The sequence below is a fragment of the Artemia franciscana genome, chromosome 1 (assembly GCF_032884065.1).
Source record: "Artemia franciscana chromosome 1, ASM3288406v1, whole genome shotgun sequence".
Taxonomy (NCBI): Eukaryota; Metazoa; Arthropoda; class Branchiopoda; order Anostraca; family Artemiidae; genus Artemia; species Artemia franciscana.
Window position 1 is genome coordinate 40,808,859 of NC_088863.1, and position 27,645 is coordinate 40,836,503.

Below are 27,645 nucleotides of genomic sequence, written 5' to 3' on the forward strand. Positions count from 1 at the left end.
ACTCTTTGCCACAATTCTACTTTTTAAAACAATTAAAAGCTTTAGCGTAAAGAGCGAGGGATTGCGGAGGGGACAAACCATTTCATATACGGAGTAATTTCTGTTCGTTTTAAGTTTTAATGTCGCTCCTTACTTTCAGCTAAAAAAATTAGTTTTTTTTTTATTTAGTTCTGTGTTAATAGGAAGAACGTAGATATGAGCAATAGCTTTTATATCAGCCATTAAACATCTGTCTAATAGCAAATCAGACATAGCCCAAAAAGTGCCATTGTTAGTACCATATGGCACTTACAGGCGGTGTAATTTATAAAAGGCACATAGATATGACAAATGGCATTTAAATGAGCCACTAAACATCTCTCTATGATGTCTTGGTAACCCACTACCACTGGAAAAGGAGACATGAGCGATACCGATGCAAAAGTGATTTTCCTTGTTGTTTGAGGTGGAGGTCTGTAATTCCCAGTTTAAGGTTTTTAACCATGCTGATTTCAATGGTGCATTTTTAGTTTCAATCCGACGCCATATTTTAGGGGGTTTTAGGCTTTTCTAAAAATTACCATAAGTTTCTTTTTGCAATGAACTTTTACTTCTAAGATGAACTAAAATAACACTTATCATTCCTAATCAGTAACAGATGACAATTTTTGCTCACTAGGCAGGTTATTTTTTCAAACACAATTTTTTACATTTGGTTACTATGGGCTATGGTTTGCTCTTTACTAGGTTGCAGTTATTGCTGCAACCGTGATCCCACCCGATTAGACTATTGATTCAGGTTAAAGAGATGAGACAGCACACCATGTCGTGTCATAATTCCTGAGTAGAAGGAGGCCAAAGATAATGAAAATATAAACCTTAATCTCCAGTCTTTAAGGAATGCCAATAGATATAAAAAAAAAATTTAAAGCGAATGTCGTTAACTCAATAATGCTGACGACGTCAGTATCACTGATTTTACAATATATAATAGTAGGGAAAGTTCTAAAAAGCTGCTAAGGGGAGCTTTTTGTCCTCGTGTCCTTATGGCTCATTACTGCTTCTCTGACCGAGTTAATTTCACTCGAACTGTCGAATCCAAGCGATCCAGATTGTCTTACACAAAGAGGTGCCGTGTTCAGTGGGTTAGGATTATCCAACTGTGATATTTTCGGCGAGTCACTAAATAATCAAACAAAGCACCATAGTTTTAATGGCTCATCATTTAAACTAAGAAAAAAAATAAAAGAATTGAACTAGTACAATCATAAGATGAAAATACTGACATAACAGCCAATAAAAATTCACACAGCCAAAATTTTGTTCTCAGTATGTAAATGCAGCAGTTTTAGAAATTTATTACTAAGTTATTATTATTTAAGAATTAACGACGCTTCTTGACTACTATGGTCCCTGCGTCGATCCTGCAGTGCATTCCTGCAACGTGATTCGTGATCTCTGGATCCCGTATTACAAAAATTTATTACTAAGTACTGACAAAAGATCAATTATTTAAATGAAATGATAAAGAAGTGAAAATAGACAATAATACCGACAAAGTATCTAACCACTATCTTGATAAATTTCAGTAATTATAGCTTGTCAATAACAACTCATTCAGTATCAACTGATTGAGAAAAAGGCTAGTCTAACATCAAGGGTGATTTTGATTATTGATATTAAGTGCCAAAGAACAAATTAAGTACAGAAAATAAAAATGTCAAGTTTTAGACCAATTGATTTAAAAAAGTGATGCGAAATAATCTCAATATTTAAGATTTTCTATAAGATTTCTTATTTTCTTAATGATATTTTAATACTTTACATGCAGGGTCTTTTTTGTGTTTTCTCGAACTTCCCCCTACCCCCAAAAAGATCCCCCCCGAAATAAATACAAGCTCATATGGTCTTCGGTTCTCTCTGATAGTAAACGTAAGTTTCCTTCTGGGTCCGATTGCCAGAAGATAGTTTGGTAAAAAGTCAGCTGTGTCACTTGAATCAGATGATGGGCCGAAAGGATGGGAGATATGGTAAACTGATAGAACATTCTCAAGGATAATTCCATATTCTGACGTCAAATCATCAGATGAATGGAAATCGTTCTATTTTATTGAATTCTGCAGAGTTCTCAGAATCATAGTAATAAATGACATATGGGTGATGCAATTCACAGCAACTCTTTTCTGGAGCCAGGGTACTATTGGACAAAGTTTATTGTGTAATAGATAAAAGCTGTGAAATCGTTTTCAAAGTATTAAAGCTATTTCCAGGATAAAAACTTAACCCTATAGAAATCAATATCTCGGTCATAGTCGTTAGAAATCATAGATTATCTTAAACCTAGATACTGTGAAAACTAACAAGCTACATAATTAGTTATACTCGGCCACATTTTTGATAAAACCAAAGTTTTTTTTTATCTAATACCATTAAAGCCACAAAAACTATCCAATACTGGTTGAAGCACCTTGGTTAGGAAACTAATTAGCTGTGCAAATGCTTCTTACGAAAAAAAAAAAATATAAGAAGCAGTTTTTTTCCAGCTTACGAAAAAAATGGGAATATATATAAAACCATTCGGTGAATATGACCAGAAAGTTAGTAAAATTTACTGCCATTGCCCAACATATTTTGGCTAATGACGCCCTCTATAGAGCTGACATGTCACCAGCATAGTGCCTACTGAGACGATGATTTACGTACATTCCTTTGTCCCCCAGACGGATGACAATGCTCTTTCCCAGTAACGGCATCACTATCACCAACAAACACGTGTTCTTTTGTTTTCTGTGTAGGAAAGCTCCTCTTACCTAGGGAAAACTGTCTGAATTTTTCTGAAGACTATTTGCTCAAAAACAACACGTTTTCTACTATTTTCAAGGAGAGAGCAGTTACATCTGAAATTTGGATATTATTTTGCTCATTATGTGATTGTTTCTCAAGATTTTAGTGATTTGTTTTTTGATCTTGTGGCAATTCTGACAAGACACTAATTTAAACTATTTTTATCTATGTACAAGCATCTTTTCATGAGGGAAGACTTTTCAATGTTGCATTTTTGTACCTGCAGTCCACAAGGTAGCTACATCAACTATATTTGTATTTTTTCTTACTCTTCACGAGAGATATAACTTGTCGTTTCATTGTCATCTTGCCGGCATTTAGGGTGAAGATAAAATGTTTTCAGTTCACCTGCTGTTTTGAAAAATTGGTCGAAGTTGCATGCGCAAGTAACATTTTATTGACCAAGTTAATCTACACTTTTAAATGAAAACCCACAAATCTTTAATCGATTCCGCATCCATTCTTTTTAATAACGACTATTTAGTCATGCAATTCGAAAAACCGCTTAAAAATACTACGATTGAAAAAACACCTGGTTTATTTTAAACAAATCGATTCCGCATGCATAATTTTTTTTTCTCTTAAATAACGACAATTTAATCATGCAATTCGAAAAACCGCTTAAAAATACTACGATTGAAAAACACCTGGTTTATTTTAAACAAATCGATTCCGCATGCATAATTTTTTTTTCGCTTAAATAACGACAATTTAATCATGCAATTCGAAAAACCGCTTAAAAATACTACGATTGAAAAAACACCTGGTTTATTTTCAAGAAGGCAAGTATACTAGTGTCACCTTTCTTAGGGCCACACTGGAGATTCATCAATGTCGATACGCCTAGGAAAGTTGACAATGTTTATAGATAAAAATAAGGAACCATCCAGATCTACCAGGCTTGTGTAATTTCTATGAAATTATCCTTAACAGCCTAATCCTTGCCAACCAAACAGCCGTTATTAGTATTTGTAAAAAGAAGTTTCTAATAGGATAAAATGATTGATAACGGAAGTAGTTAGACATGAAATATTGTGTAATCACCCAACTTTTGAACTTCGAAATTTGATACAAAAAAAAATTAAAATTTTTATTCAGAAATTCAAGTCGAATTGACTATCGAAACTGTTTTGAACGGGACTAATTTTTTATTGGGTAACGTAAATCTTTTCTTTTTTTTATCATTAATAGCGATAATTGGATTTGGTAAGGTGTTCCACTTAAGGAAAATTGAAGATGGTGTTTGATTTAATTTTTTACCTTTACAAAATCGAGATAATACGAATATTTCAATTCTTTTCTAGTAGATTCCAGGTACCGAACTTGGTGTGCCTATCTATATTTTTTTTCCTGATCTTTTTAAAACTTTGCCTATTTAAGTAAATAATTGTGAGTGTAGGACTGCCACAGGTTCAAGGGGTCAAAATTAGGGACTTTAGGAACTTTTTCGGAAATCAGAACCTTCCTGACACTGCAGACCGAACCAAGAGACTTGGCCCAACTGTCGCTTACTCTATAAATACCCCATCAACATTATACTCGGTGTTCAAAACCATCTCTCATATGTCTAAAACTAGGAGTGTCGGCAATGTAGCGTCATCATCTTCTCGAAAGACATGGGTAATATCAAGGTGATCCGACCCCTTGGCTTTCCATATGTTTATTCTCGCGTTTCTTTTTTTATTCATTTTTGACTATAAAGATACAAAATTCGAAAAATATACTAGTAACTTCTTCGACTAACGGCCAGAAAATCCTCACAAGACCACAGCATTTCAAAATCATTTGTTTGCTTTTTGGCTGTGTTTTTTTTTTGCTTTAGCTTTGCTTCGTTTGAACCTTCTCAAGTGCAGATTTACTTCTGCATATAAGTTGTCAAGTACTTTCAACATATGCTGATTCTTTTTTCTCTTCGGTGTGCAACAAAAGTGACCCATCCAGCACGGTTTGGACAAGCTGAATTTCAATCAAGTCTTTCTTCTCAATGTACATTGTAAGCTAATTTCTGGCATCTTCGAGCATCTGGTCAGTAGCTTACTCCTTGTACCCACTGGATTTTTTTTTGTAATGGCTTTCCAAGAGCCTCTATTCTTTGATTGCTGGAAAAAAGTTCAGCGAGCGTTTGCTTTTTTTCTGCAAGCTTCTATCGTTCTTCTTCACTCTCTTTTTCCAGCTCTCTCTGGTTCTCAAGATAACTTTCATAACTTGACATGATATTCTTGTTTCACAGTTGTTGTTTTAGTTGATAATGGGGAGAACACTACTGCTGAAGAAAGTGGCCTGCCCATGTCCTGCTTGCTTTCACACCATTTTCAAAAAAAGTCCTGAGTGCGAAACTTGAACTCCTGAGTGCGAAACTTGAACTTGAAATCTCACACTTTGTAGGGTGAGATTTGTAGTTAAGCCATGATGCATTACATAAGTATAAATATATAATACTATCTAAAGGTATGGGAATGAAAAAACGGAGACATAACGAAGCTGTAGGTTTCTTGGTTCTGACTTTTGGTTTGGGCTAGAAACCTCTAATTGAGGGTTTTCGAATATGGCGATTCCGGTTCCGAGATTTTTCGGCGTTTTTTTTTTTTATTATTATTATTAAATTTTGAACTACAAGTTTCGAGACTATATATTAGTGTTGATTTAAAACTCATCAAAAGTTAACCCTCTCCTGGATATCTTTTAGTTGGGTGTTTATGTTTTTTTAACCATTTTTCATTTTATTTTAGGGACCTTTTGGCAGCTCTATGAGTGGTCATTTCAGTTTTTGGAGAAAGGAATCCTTGTTAACATATATCTGTCGGGATGAACAAATATTTATCATATTCAAAAATAGGTACCATTTTAATTAAAGCTAAGTTCATAAATTAATTATATTTGTACGGCGGCAGATAGCATGGATAGAAATGAACGACAACAACAGGACATAAGAAGTCCCTATACACTCAACTTTCGTCTAACAAGTTTCTCTAAAAAACAGATTTAGCTAAAAGAGAAATTTAAGTTAGTTTTCTTCATTTATTATTATACAGCACGATTATAATAATACACAACTGGCTATAATAACATTGCAGCACTTTAAAGAATAAAATAAATTAAATAATAGGGAGTCGAGTTTGGTCAATTCTTGGCCAATGATATCCAAGAGATACCTAACTCGTATAGAAAATAGGAATCCATATAGATATAAACAAGAGAACCACCAGGAAGTTTTCCCAGAGGGGGAGGCATCAATTGCTACATAATTTTGTTTTTATAGGGGGTTTAAATGTAAGTATTTAACAATTTTATATTTTAAGAATTCTTTTCTTATTTCATGTAGAGAGCCACTACCTCACTGGACCCTTCCTGACAGCACCTATGGACAGGAACCAATAGCTAATACCGATCGTTTATCCATCCACTTGAGATGGAAATGATCTTTCATTTCAAATGAGAAAAAATATCCGATAAAAAATAAAGTAGAAACATAAAACTAATCACAACGCAACAAAGTATCCTTCTTTGGTATTATGCAGTCAAAACTGCCATCTAGTAAATGCCAGCGTTGATTAATGGGCAGCTTTCCGAAAAAAGAAATAGCAGACACAGTTACAAAGTAAAACGATACAAGGTCTGTTACAAAAGAACTGAAAAAATAATAACAAGATGAATCATATTAGAGGTGACAAGGAAGCATTTTCATTTTTATACTACTGCTATCCTAGCAACAAAAAGAGCAGGAGAGACAGAGAAAAAAGGTATGAATAGAGAGCAAGAGGGTGAAAAAGAGAATGAATTTAGGTTGAAATAAAGTTTTTTTTTCAGCTTGAATCTATTCACGAATGCATGAATACTTCGTGTCAAATGGGAAAATAACGTGACTTGTATTTCTAGTCTTAATAAATCTTCAAATCTTAATAAATTCTTTAAGAAATTAGACAGAGGGATGGACACGGATCTGAACAAATTGACACGAATGGATAAGTCAATAGGAGTGACCTTACATACAGTGAACTTAACCAAACAAGGTTATATCTGAAACTTGGTGAGTTTTTTATGACTGATTGACTAAATAAGCTAAATAGCAGCCTAGATTAAATTGATAGAATTAAGCTAAGAATTCTTTTTGAATGAAAATCAATCTGTAGTTTCGAAAACATGTTCAGATGTGCCGATCCACAAAATTAAATGCATAAATTAAATCTCATCTAGAAAAACTATGTTGTAAATTCATAATACAATCACGCATAATAATAATAAAAAAAGTTCTAAAAACAGATCCATATTCTAGTTGAAAACTAACTGAACTAGCACCAACTCAGGATAATAGTAAAAAAAGAATAAACATTCACTCAAAATTTTGCTCAGAAAAAACTTACAATATGATAAATAACTAATAAGATGTCACTAAATCAATAACGGAATAATCTCTCACCAAAATCAGCAGCCCCCCCCCCCAAAAAAAAAGAAAACTCAAAAAGAGTCTGATGTCACGTGAGCGACGATATTTCTTAAGTCAGCATCTATGCAAAAAAAAAAAAAAAAAAAAAAAAAAAAAAAAAAAAAAAAAAAAAAAAAAAAAAAAAAAAAAAAAAAAAATTATCTGAATGGCCATTTCAAACCAGTATGCATCCATTCTTTTTCTTTTATTATCTGTTACCAATTCGTTATATATATATATATATATATATATATATACATACATATATATATATATATATATATATATATATATATATATATATATATATATATATATATATATATATATATAGCAAATATCTTTGTTTTGCTTTATCTAATTTTTGAGGAAAACTTTCCCCACTCAGGCCATTACTCTCCAACCGTACTTAACCTTACACTTTTATGATTAAAACCCCGCCAGTTTCCTTTATTGTCATTGTCCAAATTTTCAGTATTATTTCTGTTCATATCATTTTCTTTACTGATATTTCACGTATATCAAACGTTAAGATTTTATGATTCTGAGCAAAACAAAAATTTATGTAGACATTGGACTAGTTAAAAAGCGGCACTATCATTCATTATGCATTCGCTCATCAAACAATCTTGGAAGTAAAGTCACTTAGAATTTCTATGGATTGTGCAACGCTAAAAGCCTAAAACACTATATGCATACAAAGTGGAACTAATTCGGCTTTCTACAGAGGCTGTCACTTCCTTCAGATTTTGCTGATACGAATCCAAAGAAAATGAAAATCATTATTGAAAAACAGGCGACAAAGATTAGGACTAGGATGTCTTGCTCAACTTTTCTCCTCACCTGAAAAACGATACAACATTACCTTTATTTGTTACTCTTATACAAAAAGACACACACAAAAAAGGCAGTATGGAGGAAGATTAACTGGTCAAAGCTCACTTAGAAGACCGGGTAGTGAAAATTCTCTCGAATATCCACTGAAAAAGCAACGAATTCCAAAATCCCCTGAGCTTCCTTTGTCCTAACCAACTTATCTCATTCAACTGGCATTAGCAATTTGATTCCAGAAAAAAAGTGAAAAAAACTATGCAATTCATGGAGTTGTTGATATCATTGTTGGTTTAAAAAATAAAGAAAACGGTGAGAATTATTGTTTTTTAAAAGTCATTTTTGTTTGGCCTAAAAACTACGAGCCCCAAACACTTTTCGCTAAGGGTAAGAATTTCCTTTCCAGGTCCAGCCAATTTCTGTCTTCTCGTGGATATCAGTCTTGCAGCTTTCCACTAATTGCGAATATTTGATGGAAAGCTCTGCCCGCTTTGCAAGCCAGCCCCCGAATTTAGGTTATGTGGTGATTTTTCAAAGTGGTAACGGTGACGAATTAAAGGTTAAACGGCAACTTTCCAAAAATAAAAGTTTTAAATCTTAAGGAATACAATGTAGCTTATTTATTCGAATAGAAATGAATAATATTTAAACGTTTAGTAAAAGATAAAAAAAGCGTCTCATTTGTGGAAAAAAATAACTCCTTTAGCTCGTGTATCGTTGAAAATTACCATCGTTTTACATAGTAAAAAAAAAAACTGTTCATACTATTGTACCTTTCTTCACCCCTTCGAAACTAAATTCTGGGTTCATTGCTGCGTTATTATACACATTTTTCCGTGATTATCGATTTTAACTACTTTAGTTTCACTTACGTTCACAGGCGCATCTTTTCCTGAAAACTAAGCAAAACAATTTATTCCGTTCGTCAATTTCCAAAAAAAGACAAGGGGTTCTTCACTAAGGTGCTTAAAATAGAAAATTGCTATTCAAAATTCTCTTTGCCCTTGTTGTGAACTATCTGCAATAAATGTCTGAACACTCATTTGCCAAACATAGAAACCATGCTATAACCCGCTTAGCCCGATGACACTAAAACAAACATCGCAAAAACGCACATGTATCTTGCATCTTTGACACACTATGCAATTTCGTGTTTTTAACATAGCAACAAAATGCTTGCTCAGGTGTTTCAGCTATCAATCAAATGTAACAAGAGCTAAGAGCTCATATGGCACTTGTGACAAGGCAAGAAGAGCTAAGAGTCAATAGCTCATATGGTATGAGCTCTAACGAAATTCTAAGAATCAATAGATTGATTTAAAAGGAAAATCTGAGGCTTAATGCCGGTCGAGATTTAAAATAAGAGCTCTGAGTCACAATGTCCTTCTAAATATTAAAATTCATTAAGGTCTGATCACCCACTCGTAAGTTATAAATATCTCATTTTTTCTAGTTTTCAGAACTAACCCCTCCCCCAACTACCCCAAAGAGAGCGGATCCGTTCCAGTTATGTCAATCATGTATCTAGGACTTGTGCTTATTTTTCCAACCAAGTTTCATCCCGATCCCTCCACTCTGTTTTCCAAGATTGTAGGTTTCCCCCTCCCAACTCCCCCCCCCCAATGTCCCCAGATCCGGTCTGGATTTAAAATAAGAGCTCTGAGACACGATATCCTTCCAAACATAAGATCTGATCAACCGTTCGTAAGTTAAAAATACTTCAATTTTTCCGAATTAACGACCCCCCCACCCCTCCCCCAGATGGTCAAATCGGGAAAACGACTATTTCTAATTTAATCTGATCCGGTCCCTGATATGCCTGCCAAATTTCATCGTCCTAGCTTACCTGGAAGTGCCTAAAGTAGCAAAACCAGGACCAGACAGACCGGGAACCGGGAAAACCGGGAAAGACAGACCGACAGAATTTGCGATTGCTATGTCACTTGGTTAATACCAAGTGCCATAAAAACATATACGTTTTCTCAAATAACAGTAATGAACGACAACTTACAACGAACGGAAATTATTCTCTATATGAGGAGGCTGCTCGCTCCTCAGCCCCCATTCTTTACGCAAAAATATAACTTGTTGTTCTAATTGTTTAAGAGTGAAGCGGCTAGTAGAGGAAGGGGCCAGACCCCTCTTATAGGGAATGATTTCTGTTCGTTTTAAGTTTTAATGTCAGTCTTACTTTCATTTGAAAAAAATTTGTTTAAATTAATTTCAATTGGTTTTCCGTAGTATGTACAGTGTTACCCTAAATGCAACGATGACTAATTTCCTCAAACCCGACTCATTAAATTAAAATTTCAATTTTGCAAAGCAAGGGTTCAACAAAAAGATTGCCACACTATCACTCTCTGGCATGAAAAAATGGTCTAGATAGGTCATAACCTTGGGAAAATTCGTCTATTATTATTATGCAGTTATAGAGCAACTTTCATCATTAATTCCCAGGGGTGATCTTTGGTAGTTATGGCGCAATATAAATTATACAGGATGACGAGTGAATCCAAAAAGGTGCAAAAGGAACGGAAAAGGCATGGTTGAGGTAATGATGAACGAAAATAAAGCATATATATATATATATATATACATATATATATGTATATATATATATATATATATATATATATATATATATATATATATATATATATATATATATATATATATATATATATATATTATATATATATATATATATATATATATATATATATATATATATATATATATATATATATATATATATATATATATATATATATATATATATATATATATATATATATATATATGTTACGGTGAATGTCCGCAAATTAGTTAATGTGGACATTCACCGGTGAATGGCCAAAATACCTTTTTTTTTCTCCTTGGATTTAGTCAGTGCTGCCAGTCACTTTTTTCAATATAATGCAAGGTTTGATGATGACACATTAGGTCAGATTAGATTAGGTTTGGTTAAACGAGGTTAGGTTGGTTTAAGTTAGCTTAAGTTATGTTTTTAACCCATTTCTGATATTTAGAACCAAATTTAACCTAATCTAACTTGACCTAACCTAATATAAACTGATATAAAGTGAAGGAGGGCTAGTAGTCCCTCCTCCACCTCCCATTTTTTATATTCAAGTTTGATATTTGTAAAAAGTGCTTCGAGAACATCAGCCTTTTAATTTCTGACACACTTTTAAATGTAATTCCAGTAATTAAAAACAGAAGTTTACATTACTTTGAGACACTCGGTTTTTTATGACACCATAAAACATACCTGCACAGATAGAGGAACATTCGCTATTTCACTTTTCTTATAACGATTGTAGCTTCATAGTTTTTGTCGGTAGTTTCTACATTATCTCGTATTTTCTTTTTTTTTTGGCTGTTAATGCACAGAGATTTTGAATTTAAGTTTGCTCTGTTAATATTACGAGATTTAGTACTATATTGCTATTTGTGGCGACACTATTCATAAGTATAAGGGTATAAAGGTGCGAATTGCAAAAAAAATACTCATGTATAAATACAAAATCTAAAGTCATACTTGACAACCAGCACATAAATTATTTTCCAGGTTCTACAGTGAGAAAAAAAAGTGCATTATTAGTTTAATATTTTCTACTTGTTTAAAAGAAATCATCAATCAACATCAAATATATCGAAGAATAAAACATTTATGATTCATAAACAAGAAGTTTGCCAGTTTTTAATAATTAAAGCGAACTAGTTATTATTATAAAGATATATTTCTAATCTCACTATGGCATATTAAAATTTAATTTTCTTAAGTATTGCGCCAGTGAAATGAACAAATCAAAATCGTTGCCAAAGAAACTGAAAATCTTGGCATAAATTTCGTAATTCAGAATTTGGTCACCTTTACTTAACCTTTAACATCTACGTTGTTTTACATCAGCCAAACTTTATCATTTGAAGAGCTACTTCAGGTTTATTAAATCGCATGTCCATCTTTTCTTTCATTTTATTTTTATCTTTCACTGATTTCTAATTGCAGAGTTTTCAATTTCGAAAGAGAAAGCGACAAGATACAGAAGGGCAAAGTATGGACTGCATGCAACCATCAGGTCAAAGGTTGGCTATTCCTCCTTTAAATTGGTATTAAAACATGTTAGAAAGGAAAATATTTTTTTTCAGTAGTCGTAGTAGGGCAAATATGGTTACAAAATTCCAAATAAAATTAAAATTCACATTTTTATCACGTACCATACGTTTTAAATTTCTAGAATATTATTCTCTTCCCACTGAGTTTATTTTAAAGAGACAATTGTAATGAAAAAAAAAGATAGAAAAATTAGTTAATTAGCTTACTATTCTAGCCTAGCACCACTCTTGTAGTAACCTGATGCCACCTGGGTACGTGGCACAGCGCCACCAGTTCCGCTACTGTTGGTACTAGGGTATGGTATCGTGTTCAAGCGGTCCGCAGTCTCTCATGGACTACTGTGCCCTCAATATTCGTAAATCTAATGGGCTACCAGGGTCTGTCCTGACACCACTAATGTAAGTCTACTGGCACTACGTTGCCACAACCAACTCTAACGCACCACGAACGCTACGTGTTCTGCGCTTGCTATTTTCCGATACCCAGAAAGGATACGACAAGTGAACTTTCCATGGTATACATGCCACACTAATTGGCCAAAGGCGCCATCACGAGGGCCACTGTCACCAAGCTCAAGATTGTCTGAAAAACACTTCTTTCCCCCAGGACAGATATCTCAAATAACACAGGACACTCCCTATAATCAAACTTTGCTCAATAAAAAACCTATCTCAACTGTAGGCTAGTTAAAGAAAGTAAAAAAGTAGAAAAGGTAAGCTTATTTCTGCACAATTCAAATTATACAACAAGACTGAAAAAAATAACTGTCGTCTCGAGACAAAGGGAAAAATCACCCAAGATACGACACATATGGACCAGAAAAACCTAGCCCTCGCAGGGCGCCATGCAAAGCTATACGCCATCCCTTAATGAATAAACTCTTTCTTATTTCACTCTCGGCAAATCTCAGCCAAATCTGGCGTCCAAAAATATAATTCTAATAGAGACAAGTCACCTTATTGCGCTGCTACTGTACAAATTATTTTGTCCGTCTACGAGAAAAAGAATTACGCTAAAAGGGAAAACTAAAGATTAAGAAGTAAAAAGAAAGGGAAGGAGGGGTGACACAGGAGTCCCAGAGTGGGAAAAATTTAATTTAGCAAAGGAAACAAAAAGAGAAGGACATTTGTCTGGTAGTCAAAGCCAAGGGCTCTAACACTTTCCTTCTAAAATAAATGGCCACTCACTCTGTAGACTGGCTGGAGCCTCATGAGCCATACCAAAAAATCACAATAACACAGAACTTAAAATGCATAACACCAACTTCAAAATGACCAAATTTAACCATCTTCCCGTCTTCTTTCGTTGGTGAATCTCCACTGCAGCTACAGCTTGGCTACATGTTCCACGCCTATACCCTCTACTTGGCTCATCTTTCATTGCCATTCAATGTCTCTGTCAAACAAATTGAAGCTTCTGGCCGTACAACCCTCCACATCAAGTTTGGGATTTTGAACAAGAAAAATCCACAAGATTTGTGGAACATAATCATGGTAATTTAATCTAAAAATTCTCAGGCATAGCCTAAGGGGAATTCATATCCAGTCCACCAACATAATGGAACAAATCAAAGAAATCATACGACTGATGGGTCATGATTAATGACAGTCTATTTGCACAATTAAGTATGAAACCTTCTCGCTCTCACACATTTGCATTTCAGAGAAGCAAAGAATCAGGTTCTGGCAAATGCGACGAAGTCAGACGTTAAAAGGGATTACCTACACTAGCCTTTCAACCTTCAACAGTGAAAATAAATCCACATCTCAAATAAAATATGAATTACCCTTGGGCATAATTTGAAATCATTCATCCCTTTCCATAATTTGAAGATCTTCTCCCTCCTAAGCTTTTTCGTCCCACCGGAATTTTATATTTCTCTAACAACTTTACTCTCCATTATTGCAGACTGGATTTGTATCACATTTCTTTTTTTGCATCTCTTGTCTCGTTTCTATTTTCCTCCAATTTCTTTGTTGCGCAAAACAAATCATCTTCAACTTCTAATTGGGCTCTGGTGTCAGGTGTCTGGACTCTAGGCTGCGTTTTTCTGTTAGTCTCGTTATACATTTCTTTTCCCTCTCTTAGTTTTCACTATTTTTATAGAAGAATTAAATAATTCATCATCAAATGAGAATTGAATTTCCACATTAGGTTTTTTTTTATACTGAACTAAAATTTCCCAGACTCTACGAGAAAACCTTGTACGATAATTTTTTTTCATTCTTCTCTGGCAGACTGGGTGCCTCATGTTGATGCCTACTAGTTGGTCCTTCATATTTGGTAAAAGAGCTTTGAATTTATTGCAACAAGTGCTATTAAAAAAAAAAAAAAAACTATTTTAGGCATTTTATGAGTCTCAATTTCAATACAAGTTAACGAAAACTCTTATATTTGTAATTTAATTTAGCAAAAGAAACAAAAGAAAAGGACATTTGTCTGGTAATCAGGGTCAAGGGCCCTAACGCTTATCAATCAGTGGGGGCCATTCAGGGCTTATCGTGGCGTCCACCAACTGACAATATAATTTCATCGAGAGTTTAAGCGCGGATCCAAAGGGTTGGTTTTATGGATAGTTGCAACCCCCCGAAGAAGGTAAAAAATACACTAATTACAAGGTCTAATTCAGACGAGGAAGCCAAATTTAATTGCCGCCCCCGTCCCCAAACATTAATTCTGTATCCGACATTGCAGAGGACTACTGTCCATTAAATAGGTCCAAGAATTTCCAGTCAGAATAGTACCGTCACTATATGTTTGGTAATCCACCTAACTGCTTCAGACCATATTCTATAACTGCGAGCCATGCAGTCTTGTCACCTGACGCTCTAGTTTTATGGTAAAAGCAGAGCAAAGCGTAGGTGATTTGGCTGAAATAGTTGTTCAGTCGGCGTTAGGTATGAACAAACCATCTAAATCACCCTACCTTGGCATCTTTAGATTGAATATTGCGAGAATGGGAAAAACAGTCAGGCTCATTAGTTTCCAAAATCCTCAGTGCCAAGGTTGAAGACCCATAAAAAAGAACAAAGACAGCGACATCATCGAAAAGTCACGACTTGGTACGCAAACAAAAAATTCGTTTCTTTTCCACAGACATCTGCATGACTGAAGAAAATGCAAAAAAGGAGTAAGTTCAGATCTCCTAAGGATTCCAAGGCTCGTTAAGGAGCAAATGCGCTTAAATTGCTGTAAATCTATATTGTCTTGATTTAGGGTGACCAACCTTCTGTCATACCTAGGGCAGGTCTGACAAGGAGCAAGATGGAGATCCGTGGCAAGAGTCCTTCATGCAATTTCATTAATCATAAAATTATTTGAGAGGATATCATCAGCTAGAATAGTAACGATGTCCGCTAGCCAAGGTCAGTTACAGAGAAGGTTGGATCATTCCAACATCTCTTTAGATCAAGGACTTAAACCATGTAATCAATGACAATAACAAACAAGTGTAGTTCAGAAGACTTCGCTTGTGCCATACTCCCTCTAAGTGACAAGGAACGATAAGCTTATAACTCTTTCTTTTAAAATATCAGCAATAACGTAAAGAGTAGTGTAATGATCGTCTTAAGTAAATCGAATTTTTTTTCAAATTCGCCATCTTCTTTCACTGCATTGTGCAAAAGATCATAATGTAGAGAGCAGTGCTGTCACTTACTTGAAGTACTTTTACTTGAAGTACTACTTAAGTAAAATTTTCCATTACTGGTACTTGTACTTAAGTAAAAACTCTAGGGTATACTTATTACTTGATACTTAAGTAAGATTACGAAATACTTATTACTTAAGATGCTTTTAATGTACTTGTTTTCATATACTTTACCTTTGACACGAAAATTTTGTGTGTGTGTGCTTTGGCAATGTACAAGAAAACATCACCTTTAGATTTAGAGTAAACTCAGATATAGCTCCATGCCCTATTTTTGGATATGAAATAAGGTATTTGTTTTTGACGAAAAAAATTATAGTATGATTAACGCTTGGTTTAATTTTGGTTTAGAAGTTATAGAACAAAGAAAATAGAAATTATTTCACAGTTCACTGGTCGCCAGTGAGCTAAAATCCCTTGTTTTGTACTAAATGTTGCATACTGTAGTCAATTTGGGCTTATATTTCTGATATTAGTGTTTAAGCTTTGTCATCTCGTCAACTGAACCAGATTTCTACCATTTCATCATCTTCAGGACCATATTATTGGTAAAACTACTGAAGCTATGAATCTTTGCCCATTTAAATGTTGTCTGCAATAAACAAGTCTAGACAATTCTAGCTGGATTCAATGCAATGGTATTTTGTCAAATTCGTTCCAGCAAATTCAGGTATTCAGACGAATCTGATTTCAGCTTTGTCACTCCATTCACAAGTTATAGGCCCTACTAAATTAAAGGAAAACTCAACTTTCTTAAGACTTGAAACCCTCTTCCCCCTCGCCCTATTTGAGATAGGGTTTGTGATACCAGAACTTGATATGAGTCCTGATCTTAGGCATCTTTGGTCTAGTTTTCATTCTGATCCGTTACTCCATTTGCAAGTTATACTAAATTAAACAGAAAACTTAAATTTTTCAGGAATTAAAACCCATTCCCTCTTGTTAAATTTGAGCTAGGGTCTTTATCTCAAAACTTGATATGTGTCATGATTAGGCCTCTTTGGTTCAATTTTCATTCAGATCCATAAGTCCAGTCGCAATTTACTCTGAATTAAACGAAAAACTGTTTTTAGCAGGTAAAGCCCTCTCCCCCCTGTTTTATTTGAGCTAGGGTCTTCATCTTTCAACTTGATGTGTCTTATGATCCTTGGCACCAAATCTGGCCAACAAAATTTTCATCCAAATCCAACCAGTGTTTCTCCCCCTATACGTGATTACACAGACGGATGGACAGACAGACGGACGGACGGATTTTGCAACGTCTTAGGTAGCCATGTTGGCTAATTGGATCCAAAAAAAGGAAAAAATGGCACATCATCATCCAGATATCATCATCTATTTGGATAGTGGAAAATATCCATCAAGATAGGTTTTTGAGATCTGTCTGTCTGTCCTCCCGTCTGTGCAATCGAGTATAGCGGGAGAACCGCCAGTCAGATTTGTATTGAAACTGAACTATTTGGATAATTGAGCTTAATTAGGGCGATGGGGCTTTAAGTATTAAAAAAAATTCAAGTTACTTATTTAATTCACTGTAACTTGCATATGGAGATGAATTTCGATGAAAATTGAATAAAGATGCCTAGGAGTATGGTATGCATTGAGTTCTGGGATGGAGACCCACGCTTAATTAAAAGTTTAGTTTTTCATTTAATTCAGTGTAGCTTGCGAGAGATTGATGGATCTCAGTGAAGCTTTTGGTTTAGTTTAGTATAACTTGCGAATGGAGCAACGGATCCAAATGAAAGCTAGACCAAGGATGACAAGGATCAGGGCTCATATCGAGCTCTGATATCACAAGCCACATCTAAAATAGGGCTAGGGGGAGGGGAGTTTCAAGTTTTAAGAAAGTCGAGTTTTCCTTCAGTTTAGTAGGGCCTATAAATACTTCCACCCATGGCTTGCCCAAAGCCTGGAAATAACCCTTTTCCAAAATAAGTCATACTGAAGCCAACCTTTAACCAAATACTTCATTAACAGAGAAAAATTACTTTTTATGGCACTTGGTATTTACCAAGTGACATACAGTGATCGCAAATTCTGTAGGTCTGTCAGTCCCGGTCTTGCTAGTTTAGGCACTTCCAGATAAGCTAGGACGATGAAATTTGGCAGACGTATAAGGGCCCAGACCAGATGAAATTTGAAATAGTTGTTTCCGCGACTCGACCATCTGGGGAGGGGGGAGTGGAAGGACGGTTAATTTGGAAAAATTAGATCGGATCTTAATAAAATTTGATATTTAGGAGGATATCATGTGTCAAAGCTCTTACACTAAATTCCAACCGGATCAGGTGACATTGGAGGGGGAAACCTAAAATCTTGGAAAATGCTTAGAGTGGAGGGATCGGGATGAAACTTAGTGGGAAAAATAAGCACAAGTCCTAGATACGTGATTGACATAAACAGAACAAATTCACTCTCTTTTGGGGAGTTGGGGGGAGGGTTAATTCTAAAAAATTAGAAAAAATGAGGTGTTTTTAACTTACGAAGGAGTGATCGGATCTTGAATTTCATCGGATGAAATTTCATTTTAGAAGGAACTCATAACTCAGATCTCACGTTTTAAATCCCGACCGGATCCAGTGTCATTGGGGGATTTGGTGGGGGGGACTGGAAATCTTGGAAAACGCTTAGAGTGGAGTGATCAGGATGAAACTTGGTGGGAAGAATAAGCACAAGTCCTAGATACGTGATTGACATAGCCGAAAGGATTTTGCTCTCTTTGGGGGAGTTGGAGGGGGTGTTAATTCGGAAAAATTACAAAAATTGAGGTATTTTTAACTTAAGAGCGGATGAACGTTCGTGAGGAATTTTGAATTTGATATTAAGAAGGAACTCATGTCTCGGATCTCTAATTTTAAACCCAGACCAGTTCTGGTGACATTGGGTGAGAGTTGGAGGGGGGAACCGCTAATCTTGGAAAACGTTTAGAGTGGAGAGATCGGGAAGAAACTTGATGGGTAGAATAAGTAAATGTCGTAGATACATGATTGACGAAATTAGACTGGATCCACTCTATTTGGGGTAGTTAGGGGGGTCCAGTGCTTTGGGGAATTCGGTACTTCTGGACGTGCTAGGACAGTGAATATTGGTAGGCGTGTCAGGGACCTGCGCAAATTGACTTGATAAAGTTGATTTCCCCGATTCAACCATCTGGGGGGGGGGGGGGGCTGAAGGAAGAGAAAAAATTAGAAAAATGAGGTATTTTTAACTTGTGAGTGGGTAATCGGATCTTATGAATTTTGATATTTAAAAGGACCTTGTGTCTCAAAGCTCTTATTTTAAATGCCGACCAACATTAAGCCTCTGATTTTTCCTTTAAATTAATCTATTGATTCTTATAATTTTGCTAGAGCTCATGCCATATGAGAGTATTATATACGTATAATACTCTCCTGTCTGTTAATCCTGTCATGTGATATATCTGATCCAATCATGAGTTTTTTGACTGCACTTAATTGTTTTGATAGTCTTTGTCTTTCAAGCCGTTGTGTTGAAAATTGGTTCAGATTATTTTTTGGACTTCGTTGGGTGTCTACCAGCCAAACAAGGTAGACAAATATTTTCAATATTCTTTGTATCATTCCCAGACGTTTCAGAATAACCGTGTATTTTTTCAAACGTGCCAGATTTGACTGAACACTAATCACCAGAAGTCAAATTCTACGTGCACTGTGTTAACCCTATCATGTGATCTGTCTGATCCAATCAGGAGTTTTTTGACTGCACTTAATTGTTTTGAAAGTCTTTTCCTTTCAAGCCGTTGTGTTGAAAATTGGTTAAGATTATTTTCTTGGACTTCATTGGGTGTGTACCAGCCGAACAAAGGATACGGTTAAAACTATAAAACAGAAATTCTGGTTCTTGATTAAGATTTCCAAGAGAGGAATGACAGAGGACATTTTATAGGCAAGGGAAGGGGCAAAGAAGCCTTCAGAATGGCTTTAAAAAAGGTAGCATGGGCTTTATATCAGAAATATATATATATATATATATATATATATATATAGAATAAATACTTGAAGTATTACTTAAGCATAATTTTGGCAAGTACTTGATATTTAAGTAAAAAAAAAAACAATGAGTACTTAATACTTGATACTTAAGTAAAAATTTAGAGTACTTGTTTCAGCACTGGTAGAGAGTATAAACTGTTCGTGATATCAATTAAATTGATTGACAATTTAGAACTAAACTAAAAATATCGTGAGTAAGGCCCATGCTTTGTCTAAATCCTGCTGGTTGTAGCTTTACGCAAGACTTCCGAGCATCCCTGAGTCTAGTCTATATAATTGCAACTAAAAGCTTTTTAGGGGGGGGGGGGGAGTGAGAATTAAGGATATCTCAATAGAATTTTTACAGTCTGATCTACCCCTTTTCGATAAGAATTTGTCCAAATCGTTAAGATGGTCTCTGTTTTCAAATGCCTAGTAGGGAAACTTTTAGAATATATAGATATTTCTTCGACTATAGGAATATTTAAAGGATTTAAAAGACCTGGCCTGTAAGCAGTTCGTCCAGAAATGTGACCTTGAAAATAAAATTTGGACAGATAAAATGACAAAAAGCAGTTTCGGATAGACAAACTTTAAGATGAGGTCCTTCATACAACTAGGATGATTTTATTCAAAAGTATGAGGTTGTTTGCAAATTTTACATTTTTTCAAAAGATAAATTTGACAAAAAAAAATTGAAATTAAAAGGGCTCTATAAATCTCCACAGAGCATCAGCCGTCTCTCACTGCGTTCGACAGTAATTTTATTGAACGAATTTTGTTTATGTAATTCAAAACATCTAACTATATCGCCTTCCAATGCAAATATAACCAAGAATCATCTGCAATCCATGAAACATTGTTGTGAAACTTTCAACTTGCGATTCTGTAAAACTACTCGGTTGTTAGGTATACTTTTCCTTGTTCGATGAATAAAAAACAGAAAAGAAAATCTAACCTCTATAGGCGGAAATAGGTCGAACTGGTTTAGGGGACGGTGAGGCTCCAGTGGATGGTTTGGCTGGATAGTTCTGTGCTGCAACTGCTGCTGCTGCATGATGTTGTCCAGCACGAATTGGCTTCGCAATTTGAGCAGCGTGCCCCCGCCTTTGAAGATTTTTTTGGCGAACCGCCTCTTTGATCCGATCTACTTCATACTGGTACCGTTTTCGATCACGCATAGCCCCTTCTTTAGCCTCCTTCAATGCTGCTTCAAGGGCCTGAAACAAATGAGATTTTCGTAAACGCATTAAGCATTTTACTGAACAACTGGCACCACAGGTCAACAATCTACGAGTGTTTGTATCAGCCGAAAAAGTATTACGAATAAAATAGCACGCCATTAAAAACTAAAAAAAAGAAAAATGAGCTGAAAAGAAAATAGATTATACTAGGATTTTTTATATACATAAGTTGATATGTTAATGACTAACAATACGCAGAGCACTGCTCCACAAGTACATTTTCATTTGTTTCTATTTTGTGTTTTCTGTCAGACAGAATAAACATATTTCTGGGAATCTGGCATGCCTAAATGACAAACAGCAATACGGTGCTATTGAACAGTTTGTTTTTTTGCATATGTCAGACAATACTTTTTTATTGAATCAGAACACATGTCTGGAGATCTAGGCTAAATAATATGCAGCGATTTATCAAAGTTTCCATTTTAGTTGGTTACGTAATACAAGACTTTTAATTCAGTATCAAAAGTATTTAGTATCAGCATCAGAAGAGTATTCAGTATCAAAGTGAACCAACTTTCGAAGCATATCCTAACCCAAGGATTAGGCTCTTTGACCAAACTGAGCAGTTAATTCCAGCTCAGAGCGCAGTAGCAAGAACACTGAGTTCTCCCTTTGCATCTTCATTATTCTTTTGTTTACAAGCAAAAATTGCGACTAGTGCACTGAGCAGCTTCTGACACTTGCTTTCCTCATATGATTGTGATTAAACAGGGCCAAGCAAAAATCTATATCAATGAAGATCTTTTGATACATAAATTTGCAAAAAAGGAGCTTAAAAAAAAGTAAGAGAATGCTGTAGAGAGAATAATAAAGAAAACTACAAGATTTTTAGAAAATCGGCTGTTAAACTTAGCTTAGAAATGTACACAAAGGAGAGATGCTCTACTAATGAAATTTTATGCCGGACACAATGAATTTCATTAAATTCACTTTGTTATAGGTTGCAGTACATCATGATTTATCCTGAAGCCTGCAAATTTGTTCAAATAAAATACGAACCATTCATCCTGTGTGTAGTTTAGTGTATTTTCAGTACTTTACGTAAACAAACGTGTCAAACGGCGTTAATTTTTTTTTTTGTATGTATGTGTGTGTATGTTAACAGATTTTTGACGATATTCACATTCTTGTTTAATGCTTCTTTTTCAGTTATAGTTTTATAAGATCTATGAAGTCTTTTAGGCAAATGCATAAGCTAAACAGAAACTTTAACCTATTGCTATTTTTCTAAGTACATTACTACATTGCACACACTACTACAAATCGAAATCTCGTATCTGACTGAAAACATCGGTTTAAAACTCAAATAAATTGCTGGCAAACTACAAGATACCTACCAGTATCTGTCCATTCGCATTGTCTTTCTCGTTTGGTGATTTTTCATTTCTATTATTAACTTTTTATTTGATTTTCCTTGTTCGTGATTTTTTTTTATTACACTTTATTTTTTGTACCGGGTTATAAATAAATTATTATTAGAACTTTATTCAAATTTATTCAATGATTTTTTTTGCATGTTACCGTTGCAAACAACCGAACAAGCAATAAATCAGAAAAGAAAAGGGAAAAAACAACAACAAAATGTTATCTCAGATGCCCCCAGACGCTGAAGTTATCCATACGTTTTTATTTATTGAAATTATGTTGCTTACTGTGATTATAAATAAAACCATCTGCTGTCTAAAAGCCAAACATTGATCGAAAATAATCACGGCTCTCCTAAGGTGTTAAGTTGACAATAATTGGGCAAAAAGTACGCAAGGGATGTAGGACCCGTTTCCATGGTTCTTCTTTCATATGCAGTCTATAATTTAGTCAAAAGGCGGCACCTTTGAAAACTAAATATTTTGAGAGGGCAAAACGTATTTTAATATATATTTAAACGTTCACTATTTTCTTGTAGTTTTTAATAATAGCATATTGGTTACATTTTGCAAATCGACAAATCTCGGTACTTTTATGGCGTTTACAAACAGATATTTTACGGTTACATATAAGCGTACACTGAATGAAGATTTCATCTGAGTTATGAGATACAATTTTCTATTCTATGAATTTTCACCGGTTGTTATATTATGTGCCCAAACATCCTTTATTAATGCAACATTTGGACAGAAATGCTTCTTATGATAATTAAATCAATAAAAGTGTGTCAAAACGAACGTTTCAGTGTTTAAATAACAGTAAATCGTGTTCACATTAGTGTTTATAGTTGCACATCCAAAGAGTAAAGTGTTTTTCTTTTAAGAAGTAGAACATGAGGAGAATGAGCTTGCAATTTGTTCATTAATGGTTCTTTTCTCCATCCTCACTGCAAACATGTGCTAGTTTAAGTCTTTGTGTACCTCCACTAGAGTTTACCCCTTTCGGGTTTTATATAATTTATTGAGGTTACAATAAGGAAAACATTTCAAATTATTTATAAGACTTTAGCTGATACTTGCTTATTTCAAATATGATGAAAGCATAGTCTTAGTCATTTCAAGTAGCTATGTAATTCTGTTTACAGGAGGTAAATTCTCATTCCATTAAAATAATCGTATATGTATTAAAAGATTCTATTAAAATAATTGTTATTATTGTCAATTCTTTAATTATGAGTACAATTTATATTTACAGCATTGAACATATACTAAGCGATATATGAGACTTTAATGGATTTTTCTTGACTTTAATGGCTTCTAGAGACTCGCACGTTGTATTTTTTTGTGAAATAATTCAATTCAAAGAAATTCAAAACCAGGGATTTCGGTTTATCAGAAGGAAGCAATCGAGAAAGATTTTGCATGCAAACACACACCTTGACACGATCCATAGTGGCTCTGAGTCGTTTCTCAAGCTTGGGAAGCTCACATCTTAAGTCTGCATTATCACGGACAAGCTGCTTATGAACTTTGGTTAATTGGTCCAAGTTGTTTTCCAAGAAACTGATTTTTTGTTTCTGAGCCAATGATCCACCCACATCTTCATTATCATCACCAGCTTGAGATTTCTTAACACGTGCCTTGAAAAAATATAGACTAATTATTATAATGAAAAATGCATGGCTCGACATATTTTGCACACTTCGGAAGTTGTTCATGGTCATCTGCTTTTGATATGCCATACTCTCGTCCTTAAAAAAATATCTAAGAATAAAATACAAATTGGAATTGTTTTTTTTTTTTTTTTTTTTGTCAAAGTTTGCCAGAGTTAGGTTTTTGTCAGACTTAGGTGTGGAAGCGTGAAACATAGGAAATTTTCTTAACTTTTAACTACATTTGTTTTTCTCCCTTCATCTTAGATAGAATCTCTTCAAAATAATAGATAAAATGAAACAAATATACTAAAGTACATTTAACGTCTAAGGCAAGTAAGGAAGGTGTCGAATAAAGAAAAGAATAAAAAAGGAGAAAAAAAAAAATGGAAACAAGAAGAGAAAAAAAATTGTACATAAATAAATACCAATACATACGTTAAAGCTATGATAGCTTTAATACTTTCTATTGATAAACAAACCTCAAGTATGCATCATGTATAGGACAGGCCAAGTATATCTAAAACCAACAACCCTTGGGCTCTCCCATTCCAAAATGTACGATTCAGGTCAGTGTTAGTTCTAGGCCTGGAAAAGGAGGGGGACAGCTGCCCCTTTCCAGTTTTTCTGACACTGAATCTTTTAATGTTTCATTTTTACCCTCGGATGGTACATCTTGCCCCCCCCCCCCCCACCTGATTATGAGGCTTAAAATCGCTAGTGATTCAGGTGATAAATATTCTCCTTACTTTATTAGTCAAGATAATAGTAGAAAAAAAACGAACAAAAGTTACTATAGAGGTACTGGAGGAAAAGAAAATAAGGAGAGAAAAAGGGCGCAATACACAAATGAAAAAGGATGAGATTTGTGGGACTAGAAGACAATCCTACCTGTAAATCTGCCACAAATAGTTTGCGAAGATTGTAAAGCGTTTGAAGTTCTTTGGCAACTGTTTCTTCTAGTCCCTTCAGATCTTGGCGTGCCTGTTCCCTCTTTTCGTTGGCATGAAGCAATTCGTGCAGTTTTTGCGTCTTGTCCTGTTCATCCTTTTGCAGTCGCTCATATTCTTTCTGAAGTTGCTCATGAGCCAAAGAAAGCTCTTGGTTGATACTGAGGAGAAGAAATCGTATAATACTGTATTAATGTTACCAAATCTACGTACTACATAACAAGCCAGTATTTTCAAAATTAAATTATATGCTTATGGAAGACATTTGAATAATTAACAAACTAAGGTGCTACAACTACTACAAAGACAATATAGTATGTGTGATTCGTATCCGTCCAATACATAGGACTGGAAGAACTTACGATTTGTAGAAATTTAACTATTTGATGTGGCTTGAATAAGACTCAAAGACCACAGTGTCAGAGTCAGAATACCTCTGGTCTTGTACGCTGAAAAAACGAAAAAAAAGTCTAACGGAGCTATTATATTTTAGCATCATAGCGCCATATAGACCGACGCTAGAATCCTTTGGTGAACAATTATAGGAGACTAGCGAGACATTTTCAATTAAGTTATATTCCTCTACTGCCAAGCTCAGCACAAACACTTTGTACTAACTTATATATATTTTTTGGGTATTCCGTAATATGAATATCCAGGAAAACTTTATTCAATCTCCCTTCTTGTACAAGACAGAGATACCTAACTATGGAACACTAGCAAATCAGTGAACGAGACAAAAGGTGTCACAAATGAGGGCAATAGATGAGCTTCTCCGAACAGCTCATCACCAAAAGTGTTTCTTGAAATATTCCATCGGGAGGCAATGAAATCTTATTCTTACTCAATATAAAACAACAAGAAAAATATTTCACTTGGAAATTATTGAAGTTACAAAAGAACTTAATTTGGTACTATCTAGGGTTTCATTAAAATGCTGATTACTCAAAGAGCCAAGTTTACTGACATTCGCCTGTTATGCTATGCAAAACAGTTTGTATTTTGCATCTGGTCGCTAGAAATGATCAAAATCGTAGAGCAAGAATCTGAGGAAAAAGTAAGAAAGAAAAACAAACACAATTATATTCTAGATTTATTAACCTCATCATCAAAAAGATGGGGAAAGACTTCATGTCAAGATTGTCAAGTGGTTCATGGCAATGAATGATTGCTGTCACCAATCAAAAGTTATTTGAGCATTAAAAACTTGTGGTTTTTAGAAAAGAGGAATACAACCCTAAAAAGATGAAAATCTTGATTAAAATCTGTTAACCATAAGACGGAGGAGGAGAGGGGTTTAAGTCCCTATCTAGGAATCTACAAGATGTCCTATTACTCCAGGGAAATATGGTGACCGATGTGCATTTGTTTTTTTTTAACAGAATTGGACGTCTCAGCCCCCTATTTAAGCAAAAGACGATATGCCATAGCATAGAGTGAATTTCTGAGATATTTTTAGAGAAAATAACAGTTTAGTCATTAAGGGCAAAAAACTGTCGAACGAAACTGTGATGTAGCCAATCAATGTCTCTCAGTTCCGGATGCTACACTGCCACGTGATAGGCAATTCGTCCCTATACGTACATGCAATCGAAGTAAAATTAACCATCATAACAAGACGATAATTTTTAAGCTTAATAATTCTCGGCAGGTTCATTTGAGATTTTATTACGTTATTTAAAGCATTTCATCGTTGCACAACAGCTATTAGGGGAAAGAAATTGCCTGATACATTACGACGTCCATTTTTATGTCCAACTTTCTTTTAGAAATCCTTAAGAATCAACATGGAAAGGTTTTTACTCCCCGAATCCCTTTTTTCATAGGACCATACGAATACATGTGCAACAAAAGTGCTAAGGGGATGACATATCTTTCCTATTGCAGGAAAGTGCCGACTTCACGTTTTTTATGCTTAAGCTTTAAAATATTATAGATATTAATTTTGCACTCAAAATGAACCATAAGTAACAAGAAGAAGAAACTTATATAGCAGCCTCCCCCCCCCCATATATTGGATGATTTATGTTCGTTTTATGTTTCAATAGCACCATAGAAGAAAAAAGAGTTTTTATAAATATTAGGGAAAACCAATGAGTTTATTCTAATGCCATTCTGCATCAGCACCAAAACATTCTTTAAAAAAAAGGAGAAAGAATGGTCACTTACTCTCTCAATTGGTCAATGAGTGTTTGCTTTTCGACGACTTGATCACGTAGTTGAGCTACCTGTTTCATATGAGATTCCCTGTTCTGATCAAGCTGCTCCTCTAAAGCTGCCTTTAATCGGGCTATTTCTTCCTGTTCGACCGCCTTTTCTTTGGAGGTCGTTACATGCATTTGTTCTGCAAAGGAAAACATGGATAAAGAGAAATATTCTGCACAAGCATTTAAGAGAATATATAAACAAAATCCTCTATGTTTTTACCAGAGACGTACCTAGACTTATCTGAATAAAAAGCCATATAAACATGGCAATTTGAAACTTGTAATATTAGCCTTCATTCCCTGCTTCTTTCAAGATAATTTCTATAACTGAAATCGACGATAACACTTCTCAAGAACCATTTTAAAAAGATTTTCAACATGAAT

The 27,645-nt window shown here is 34.7% G+C and overlaps 1 protein-coding gene and 1 long non-coding RNA gene across 2 annotated transcripts in view; one reads left to right on the forward strand and one right to left on the reverse strand.

Moving 5' to 3' along the window:
* Nucleotides 1-12,386, forward strand: part of LOC136029676 (uncharacterized) — a 26,611-nt gene extending 14,225 nt beyond the window's left edge. The window contains exons 3-4 of the long non-coding RNA XR_010618089.1: nucleotides 5,553-5,659; nucleotides 12,090-12,386. This is a non-coding gene — a long non-coding RNA (uncharacterized LOC136029676). The remainder of the gene's footprint in view (nucleotides 1-5,552; nucleotides 5,660-12,089) is intronic.
* LOC136029639 (kinesin heavy chain-like) overlaps nucleotides 5,828-27,645 on the reverse strand; it is an 84,092-nt gene continuing 62,274 nt past the window's right edge. The window contains exons 14-18 of the mRNA XM_065708143.1: nucleotides 27,224-27,398; nucleotides 24,996-25,215; nucleotides 23,889-24,092; nucleotides 20,800-21,061; nucleotides 5,828-8,089 (exon numbers count right to left, since the gene is read on the reverse strand). Coding sequence (XP_065564215.1) covers nucleotides 8,073-8,089; nucleotides 20,800-21,061; nucleotides 23,889-24,092; nucleotides 24,996-25,215; nucleotides 27,224-27,398 — 878 coding nt within the window. The 3' untranslated portion in view covers nucleotides 5,828-8,072. The remainder of the gene's footprint in view (nucleotides 8,090-20,799; nucleotides 21,062-23,888; nucleotides 24,093-24,995; nucleotides 25,216-27,223; nucleotides 27,399-27,645) is intronic.